A 10323-nucleotide genomic window follows, 5' to 3' on the forward strand; every position below is an offset into this window, starting at 1 on the left:
GTGGAATCTAGTAAACATACTCTAATATAAGAAAATCCCTTTTAACACATATTAAATATTCTGGGGGGGGGGGGGGGAACAACAACATCCAGCTGTAGTCTTCACAGAAATCTCATATATCATTCCTAGTTTATTCTCATGTGGTACAGTGCTGGTAACGAGAACATTTAAGCAGATATGAAGATTTCACAGTCATACAGAAAAACTTCCAAGTAAAAAAATTACAGACTTTCAGTCACCAACTGCAAAAACAGGCAATACTTGTGTGCTAAGAGTGTCTGCCCTGGCTCAGATCAAAGTCCATCTCAACTGGTGGCCAAAAACAGATGTGTAGGGAAGAGTGGATGAACACATCAACTCCTACCAGCAATCAAAATGAAACAGACACTATCAAGCACCAAGGCAAAGGTCTCAGAGCCCTAAGCAGAATGCACCACCTATGCTTCTAAATGCATGTGCAAACTCCTATAATGTTTTGGAAATAACCAGATCAAAAGATTTTTCCTGGTTAACTCTCAGAGCAGTCAGTATTCCATAATACCTGTATTTTGCTCTTAAACTTACCAACTCCATGAAATTCCACAGCTGCTGTCCCACTGATACAATGTAAAAACCATGCAGATTTATGACAATGTTGTTTGAGTACCTGAAACAGAGCCATCCCATTTCAGGTCTCTCCCACAACAGAAAAGTAACTAGATCTTAAAACAGTTCTGACTACATAAAAAAAATGTATGTGTTTCTACATATATAAAATGTAACAACCATAATAGAATCAATCCCACATTCATAAAGCTACTATGCAGTACCAGCAAAAGAAAAAGTCGCTGGATGTCAACGACCAAGGAAACAAGCAATGCAAAGGGAAAAGAGCTGCTGAGTAAAAAGCAGTCTTGCACAGTCAGTTCCTGTGGCTGTCATTTTAAGAGACTGAGATCATACTGAATTCCTGTGTTTAAGCAGATGAAAGTATGTGGAATCACAATTCAGAGAAGACACATGCAGGTGTCTTGTATAACTGCAGGGGTTTTTTGTTGGTTTGTTTATGGCTCGCATAACCCACTTTGTTTTGTAGTGCTGAAAAGGAAGAGGAGCTAAACGTTAACATCTGTCTTCAGCTGATGCTGTCTTACTTTTCTCCCACAGTTTGTTTACAACTAATTGCTGAGTCACCAGGCAGCTGATCCATTTCCAAAGACTCTAAATCAAGTCCCATAAATAAATTTCTTGATCATGAAAATTACATGGCCTGCAAGGCCACTGGCATATCTTCACTGGTTGGCATGCTGTGGCAGACCAGCACCGGAACTGAAGAGGACAGTCCTGATCCATTCTTAATTTCCATCTGCAGAGCTGTGAGTTCAACTGCCTTCATCTGAGGAACAGTAGTAACACCTAAACCATCACAGTCATCTTGGCAACAAACAGCTGTGCACAATATAAATTGTCTCTTCAGTACTAGCTATATTAGAATACTTAAAAGGCTCATAGGACATCTAAATAAAAGCAAAACCAACTTAGCACTATCGGCATATTTAATTCACTTCAAGAATGATCGTTGCAGTAGTTTTCATTAGCTTCCTGTAGCAACTCGGAATTAAAGCCACAGGAACTAAAAAAAAAAACAAAACCAAACCAAACTTGTGAACTGTTTTCCTCTCTATCTCACTCTTCCCTTATTTGCCTCTTAAGCAGCTGAAACAACTTCAGAAGTGACACACATCCATTCTGTGTTTCACATTTCAAGCAAATAAATGCAAAAGTGCAGCACAGACCATTATACTGAGGATATGTCATTGTAAAAATTTAATCAGCATACGATCAATGTACCAAACCAATTGTTTGCTGCCGTCTCTACCACTTTAATGATTATAGTTTTTAGAGATGCACCAGAATTGGTCACCTGTTCTGAAGTACTATCATTCTGAATTCTGCACTACCATTTTGCATCACCATCACCCTGGGCAGACAAACCTCTTCTTACCTCCCCTGAATCTGCTCAGGTAATCTCCTGTCCTCAGGTTTAATGAACTGTCACTCACCTAAATACTCAAGAAAAATCAGAATTTTCACTTATCATCTACAGCCTAATGCTTCTAATGCAGTCATTACAGCTGTGATATATTTCTTAAGATTCATTTGTACTACAGCTGCTACTGCAGTAGTCTAAAAAAGCTTCCAGAGTTTAAATGTAGGTTTAAAAAAAGATAAAATCACATAGTAGTTGCATCCAGTGTATTTAACAACCTCACGTGTAATGCAACTGTAGTGTATAATTATACTCTAGCAAGAGATAATTTGGTTCATAGGTATGAAGTACAATTATGCAGGTATCCTTAGAATAGCATGTAAAATGACAGGTCTATCATCAAACTTATTAAAGAAGGCATTTATTCAGGTATGAGGAAAACAAGAAGAACGATGCACAATACACAGGTGCAATAGTTAACTATGTTAGTTACCTTGTTCTGACAACAGTTTGATGAAAGTATGCTACTTATATCCAGACTATGCTGAGGAAACATAGAATATATTGGCAAAGGAGCTTCAAACATCAAATCATATCACCATATGGTTATGCCTGCAGCATTCATAAGCGATATTATTTGTTATAGAGCAGCCAATGACAAACAGAATGGAGCAAGTTTTTAAAACGTGGCAAGCAAATGGGTGAGGAAGGGAAGAGGCCACAGAAGCAACTTGAAGCATCTGGGAAAGCAGTAGTCAAAACAAAACAAAAAAATAATAGTCCCTGTAAATTAGCAGGGAAGAGCCAGGGCTTTTAATTTTCCTTTGACAGCATGTCTCGACACTTTAACAGTTTGCTACAGCACCTCCAGCCGCGGCTGGAAAGGGCATCCTTGTGGCCTGAGCTGAAGGTACCTCACAGCAGTAGTCTCGGCCTCACCGCAAAACTGCGGGGTGGCATGTAGCACCTCTCAGGCCTCATTGCCGTGGGGATGCAAATAAGGGGCACTACCCAGGTACAAGTTTTGCAGTGACAGCGCCTTCTTCCTCCCCCCTCCCCCGCTCAGATGCCGCAGCCAGGGGCGTGACACAGCCCGACCTGCCCCGCGGCCTGTCAGCCAGGCCCGGAGGCGGCTGTCAGGCGTCCAGGCCTGGTGCGGGGCCCAAGGCCGCCGGCCGCGGAGCTGCCGAGAGGCAGGCCGAGGCCCCGGGCGGGGCCCAGCGCAGAGGCGGGGGGAGCCGCCTCTTCGCGCAGAGCCACCACGTCGACGACGCCAGCACTGCGGAAATGGGAGCGGGCAGCCGGGCCGCGCTCGCCTCTCCGCCCGCCCCCCGCTCCCGGGGCGGCCTCGCCTCCCCGCCCCCGCCGCTTACCTGTGTCCCCGATGATGATATACTTGAAGAGATACGCGTAGGCCATGGCCGCCCGGTCCCCGGCGCTCCGGCTCTCGCTCACTCCTTCGTGACGCGCGCGCTCTCCCCCCGCCCCCGCTGTCAGGGCTCGCGCTGCGGAGAGGTGGAAACGGTTAACGGCCACCGGGCGGCGGCCCGCTCCCGCCGGGCGCCTCCGCGGGCACCGCTCGCTCGCTCCTACCTCCGCCCCTGCGCCGGCGGGCTCGCTCGGTCGCTGCTACCCTCCCGCCGCTCCCCAAGGCGCCGGGGAAGGCAGACGCGGCGGCGGGAAGAGCGGGCGGCGAGAACAATAACAGGCGCCGAGCGGCCCCGGACCCCTCCGGCAACGTCACGCAGCCACCTCCTCGTTCCGCCCCGCCCCCGACCCGGAAGTGCTGAGGTAGCCGCTGGCCCGGCGCGCGCGGCCACCTCCCGCCTCCCGCCGGCGTGGGGGCGGGGTCCGCCGCCCGCCCCGCCCCGTCGCCCGTTGGGTCTGAGGGAAGGCGGTGGCTGGGAGCCGTTGGGGGCTTCGCCGGGGGGTTGCTGGGGATGATCCCGCTCTCTCGCCCGCTCTAACGGGTGCCGGGGTCTGGGGCCGCTCTTTTCCCTTCGCCTTGGTGGGAGGAATAAGTGAGAGGGTGCTCCGACCCGGGAGGCCGGCGTCTCGTCAGAGGGCTGTCGTGGCGGCGGGTGCCGTGGCGTCTCCCCCGCGGTGACCCCCGAGCGGCTCCGCGGGGGGAGAAAGTTGCCTTGCGGGGAGAGGCTGGGAAGAGGAGAATGGCGGCAGCCGGGCTTTGTTAGGCGCTGCTGAGCTCCTGGTTTGCACCAGGGTCAGGGGTGCTGAAGTACGAGGATGGGTGAAGGTTTGTGGACAAAACCCAGCGCTGCCGTTTGAAGCATTTATGGTGTTTCTGGCTGAGAGGATCCAGGGAAAAAAGCTTGATCTAAGGCTGCGAAGCCAGCTCTGAGCTAGAGAAGCCTTTAAGCGTGAACACTAGCAAGCCATTCTGTACAAGTTTATTTTATCATCAAACTTGAGTTCTGGCATGAAAAGGGGTTTTTTTCCTTTCTGTTTCTGTCTTTCCTAATCAAACTGGAAGCAACGAGCCAGGAAGGCAGCCTAAGTTCACAGCTGCTGTTTAGGACTTTCTACTTAGGGTTCACACGGGACTGGTGAATTGGAAGAAACGTCAAGGTCTTCCTTAGCCTATGAAGTGTCCCATGTGGCCAGACCTTTGGGTCTGGAGCAGTCAAAGGTAGCTTAGCTCAGGGGTCAGTTCTACACCAAGGCTGCGTCAGATGCCTGGTAATGGTAATGCGGTAGGACTCTCCAGTCAGGTGCTAAGGCTGATGATGCTTTGGGGTGCCCTTCAGCTCAGCTGTTTGTTGACTGTGAATTGGTGGAACTGTTGAAGAGCCATTGGCATTTTCTTCATATGAACTCACAGGTTCACCTTTCTGGCTGTACCAGTCTGGTAGCTTTTAACTTTATAAAGATTTTCATTTGTGGTGCGTCAGGTCAACAACTTGGACAACATTGACTTACACCGCTTTTAACAGGTGTGCGTCTAACTTACTCATAAAAATCTTCAGTAAAGCTGATTGTGCCAAATCCTGTTTCCATATTTCAAGACCTGAAACCCAAGATTAAGCTTATTTTTTATATTGTCCTCTTCCCTGTGGACATGCAAAAAAAAAGATTACTATAAAGAGAAAGGAGCTCCTTCATATATTATAGACATTATATCTACCTTTTACACATGAAAAATTCACATTTTCCATGTTCCCTTGTCAGTCATTTTTATCTTTTATTTTTTTTCTTCTCCATACTTCTCCCAGTTTCTCAACATTATTTGTAAAGTGTAGAGTCCAAAATAGCAGTTCTCATGTGTCTGTAACACCAGCCTCGTCACCTCAAAACAAAGTCAAATGAGTATCTCCAAACCTGCTCCTCTCTGAATGTGATTTTTTCTTTTTTTTTCCCAACAGCATCTGAATTTTATTTTTCATCTTAGATCTTTATTCTAGATGGTTACTACCCAAATGTATCTATATGTTTGGTATCTCCTTATTAAGCAGCGTTTTTCCCTTGGCTAAATTTCAGCAATTTTGATCAGGGCCACTCAGTTTGTCAAACGTATTTTATTTTTTTCTTTTTATTTCATCTCAGCCATTTTGTTACCCACGTTGTTCATGAAAATACTGAATAGCTCTTGCCTAGACAGAACAGAGCATTGGAAAGTGGCATGTGAAATTTTCTCCTAGTTTAAAAACGCTTCGCACAGGGAAGAAAGCCACTTCTCCATTATTTTATGTCCCAGAAGTGAAGTTTCGATATAAATTTTTGTTAATTAACAATTCCTATCCTATCCTAGAATGAGCTTTCACAGAAAACCATGTTTTTGCCTTGTTTCTTATGAAAGTTGGGCTTCCGCTTTCACATAGCTGCGTGTGTAGGAGTCTGCTTCTATGTTCCCTGTCCCAGTAATGATCATGAAAACTGGCATCTGGATGGAGTGGAGTACGTTGGGTGAAGGAAGAGCTGCAGTTGAGGTCAGCTGTTAAACCCAATCCAGAATTCACACTAAAACAAGTCTTCCTAAGTGCTCCCTCTGCAGGTAAGACCTTCAGCTGGTGTTCATGCTGTTCACATGTGTTTGTGTGACCTCAACCACGGGGAACAAAGCTGCAGGAAACCAGGCCATAAGCAGATAAGATTTCATCCAGTACAAGTGAAGGTTGCTGCTGATAGAGATGGGGCAGCTCTGCCCCCACTAACCTGCTCTTGGACCCTCCCTTGTTCAGGCACTATCAGAGTCGTCTGCTGAATCGGGAAACTGGAGTGGCTAAGCTTTAATTTTTCCGTATTAGCGTTCAGGCAAATCCATTCTTGTCCCATGGCCACACAAACTATGCTTTTGTGTGCTTTGAAATGCTTTTGTATGCTTTTTGCCAGCTTTGCCAGATGGATCCCACCTCTGCCCAGCAGTCCTCACTTCTCAAAGAGGGTCCCATGGTTGTGAAGGCTAAAGCCCTTTCTTTTACACCAGTCATGCAGACAGGTATTGACTCAGTCTCCTCTCCTACAGGACCCTCTCCCTTGGCTGCATTGGGAAATATGAAGGAGAACTGTGTGGGCTTCTGTGTCCTTCACCTTCTCCTCCAGAGCCCTGCAGTCACTCATGACGTGCTCCAAGTCTTCGTTGGTACTATCAGGGATTCCTACATGGTTGAGCCAGAAAGGGTATTACTCTGACGGCTGGTCAAGCCTTGTCAATCTCTCCTTAACATCCCAGGGTTTTAAGTTTCAAGTGTATTTGATGGGGACAGACTTTTTAATAGGGCCTGTAGCGATAGCACAAGGGCTAATGGTTTTAAACTAAAAGAAGGTAGATTCAGACTAGATATAAGGAAGAAATTTTTTACGATGAGGGTGGTGAAACACTGGAACATGTTGCCCAGAGAGGTGGTAGATGCCCTGTCCCTGGAAATATTCAAGGTCAGGTTGGACGGGGCTCTGAGCAACCTGATCTACTTGAAGATGTCCCTGCTTATTGCAGGGGGGTTGGACTAGATGACCTGTAAAGGTCCCTTCCAATCCAAAGCATTCTGTGATTCTATGATTCTATGATTCTCTTTACCTCACCGATGGGATTTGGTCTCTTAGTTTCCAGTTTATGTGATCTTCTAGACTTCAGTTTTGACACAAGCAAAATTGGCCTGATGTGATTGAATTAAATCTGATCAGAAAAGGGAATTTCCATTTTGTAAAAGTGCAGATTGCTGATGGGGAGAAAATACAGACACTGCAGAATTTCCAGTGAAATGGGTGGGTGTCTTTAACACTGTTGCTTAGCCATCTAACAGCCTGCTGATGTGACTGACAGTTCAGAGAGAAGGCAGCCCTACCTGTTTCTGCTCTGGCAGCCTGGTAAGACACAGAGGTAACCAACTTGCAGGCGACCCACACGGCAGGGCTATGCCCTGCTGACTGGCTCAGTGACTGCTTGGCTTGGGTCAGCAGCTGCACAGTGAAGAGATAGCCAGAATTCTTCTGGTTTGCCAGGCAGCTGGCAGGGCTTGAGAAGTTTTGCATGTGCACAACTGTGGAGTATTTCAGTTGCTTGTGATGCTGCTGTTGGGATATTTATGGAGTCAGTGTTTGGTAGAGGCTTGCAAGGATAACATGCAATAATTTGTTGCTTATGCTATCCCATGGTAAATACAAGCTAATTTGCTGCTGGATAAGAGATCATATGCCTGAGTTACTGAATGTTATCAGCCATTCTGCAAATCTTAGATGCCTCCAACTAGAGATTAATGAAAAATTGATTTTCCTCCAAGTTATGTTTAACATACATTTGTTTAAATGCTATTAAGAGGCTTGTAAGTAAATAGGTATTGCATTTTAAAAAAATTTTTACTTCTCACCTGTCTAAATTTCTGTTTTCCAGAAAAATGAATATCTTCTTTTGTTAAGCATTAATACTTTCATAGAAGGCTACCATGGACTCAGTCTCACTTATTGAAAAAATTATTAGCCAGGAGATATAAAAGAAGCAGTGGTTATTCAATATTGAATCATAATGCTTGCAGAGGGTTGCTTTGCTTTTGTGTTTTTGTTAATGTTCTCTTGAATAATGCATGTTATCTGTTAGTGATTTTATATAACATGCTCTTTAGAAATATGATGAAATATTTCATTAAGATGACAGTATCGGGATTATATTCTGGCAAATTTGATACACTTGAGAAAACTAGTGTTTGCTCTTTTTTTCTGTGGCACTCAGTTTTCCCCTAAATTTCTGTCATCTACCAGTGTGCAGACTCACTTTGGGTTTATAGCAAAACCTTAGGGTTTGCAGGATCCTTACCACTAATAGTACTATTTAGGAAAGAGCCATGGAGGCATCCAAAGCTCTAGATACTCTGCAGAGCAAAGCATTAGGCAGGAATTTTTAATGAAACTAAACCACAAAAGCAGAACCCCAGCACAACATGTGAATACCACCACACTTTAATTATAATTTGCACTGTATTGTCATTTAACTGTTAGAAGTCAATCTCTACCCACTCTTCAGTTTAGCTTACAATTTGTAAATCATTCCTTTGTGCTGTTAAATTATTTACACAGATGCTGAATAGGAAATGTTATTTTCTAGTGTCTGGCATTTAATCTGTCTGTATGTACTTTTTCTGAACATTAATTATATGCTACAATTTATCTTATTTGTGAATTTTATTTAATAATTTTTAGATTGGATTTGTATTTTATGTAAGCAACAAGGCAATATATAGCATATTTTAATTATTATAAACGTTGAGAATGGGACCCCACCTCATGTGGAAATATGCAGAGCAGATCCTGCAGGAAGACAGTCAAATGTATATAAATCTCAGTGAAGGTCTGCCTTTGGAAAGAGAATTTCTAGGTACCTGTTAAGCATAAAAAGTGAACAGCCCCTTGTCAGCCATCCTAGTTTTTCCTTTATTTATAGAAGATCTAGGATATTTTGAGGTCTTATAAAGTCCATCATAGAATCCCTTTTAGATATTAAGATTAGGGACTATAGGGACAATCCGGCCTATTGATAAATCCCCTGAAATTATCATAAAATGATCATTATATTAATGGCATAGAGAAAGATTTGTCAACTGATCAGTGTAGTACCTCCTCCTTCCAATCTAGGATTTTAAGAGTCTAGTACTTTGGCTTTAGGTTCATAACACTTTTACTTGTCCCAAACTTGTAAACTGAAGTAATGGTAGAAGCCCATGTAATGTCTTTGATGTGCAGCATCAAGCAGTGGTATTTACTGACTTTTCATGTTGTCTGTGGTAAAATTATGGATATTTCACTTTCATAGTGGATTATCACAACCACCACCCATACTGGATTTTTAATTTTTTTTTTTTTAATTTGTCTTTAATGAGAGTTAGATGGCACAGTTTTTGGTTTTTTTTTCATTTTTTAGCATTCTCTTGCAAAACTGGCACATCTTTTGTTAGATCTGTTAATGCAATCATCTTGTATGCTCAGGTATGTCCTTGAGATGTGGGAACAGTTCTCACTTGCAGCCAGAGAGCTGTTGAAATTGCTTGTTGCATTTTTTTGTCCTTAACATTGAAATTTGTTGGTGCAACCTTTCTGAAAGAAATTCTGAAATTCCCTTTTGGTTTCTGACCCGCTCATTGCTGACTGGGTCTTATATGAAGTGCTCCAACCTACACCCTGGACTTTATAGCTGAATCCAGTGATGAAATTCCATTTTTCCCTCCAGTTACAGGGCTTGGGATACTTGATTTTGGCAGTGCAAGGTTCTCGTTTATTGTTTGTGTTCAGTTTCATTTTGTGACAAGGGCTTTTGGAAGCATCAGGAAGTGCTCAGATGCATTTGGTCTCTTTATCTCTTGTGGATAGGAATCTGTGTTCCCCTCTGCAGGTCAATCTGACAGATTGTTGTCTATCTTGAATGGGTGATTTAATGCAGATTTCTTGTTTGCACAGAAAGAATGAAGCAAATTAGTCTTTTATTCCCAGTCCTCCATCTCTTAGGCTTCATAATAGGATTCTCACTTGTGGAGCTGGAATACAGACTTATCTTACACTGCTTTTTTAATTTTTGCCTTCAAGAAAGTGAGTATAGCTTAACATTTGAATGACGTAAACCTTTAAACTCTGACTGGTTTACTAGGTATGTAATTCATGACATAGCAGTCATATTAGAATCTCTATTTTTTTTTACGCCATTTAGGCCCAGAGTGTGGGAAGCAGCAGAGGCTGTGTACGCAGAGAACAACAGGATGAGGAGGGGCAGAGCAGCAGGTATCTGCTGGACTCTGGGACGGGTGGTGTGGAGCAAAGAAATGAAAATGCTTAGACGTTCCCACTCAGGTATGAGGAGAGTGAGTGCAGGGAATAGAAGGAGTAGGCATCTCTTGGCTGGGAGAAGTTGGGGATTG

The 10323-nt window shown here is 44.0% G+C and overlaps 1 protein-coding gene across 1 annotated transcript in view; it reads right to left on the reverse strand.

The window, feature by feature from the left end:
• RAB2A (RAB2A, member RAS oncogene family) overlaps positions 1-3742 on the reverse strand; it is a 43554-nt gene extending 39812 nt beyond the window's left edge. Inside the window, exons 1-2 of the mRNA XM_072852434.1 lie at positions 3563-3742; positions 3343-3474 (exon numbers count right to left, since the gene is read on the reverse strand). Of these exons, the coding sequence (XP_072708535.1) occupies positions 3343-3388 (46 nt within the window). The 5' untranslated portion in view covers positions 3389-3474; positions 3563-3742. The remainder of the gene's footprint in view (positions 1-3342; positions 3475-3562) is intronic.
• Positions 3743-10323: the final 6581 nt, after the last annotated feature.

This window comes from Ciconia boyciana, chromosome 2 (genome assembly GCF_034638445.1).
Source record: "Ciconia boyciana chromosome 2, ASM3463844v1, whole genome shotgun sequence".
NCBI classification, from domain to species: domain Eukaryota; kingdom Metazoa; phylum Chordata; class Aves; order Ciconiiformes; family Ciconiidae; genus Ciconia; species Ciconia boyciana.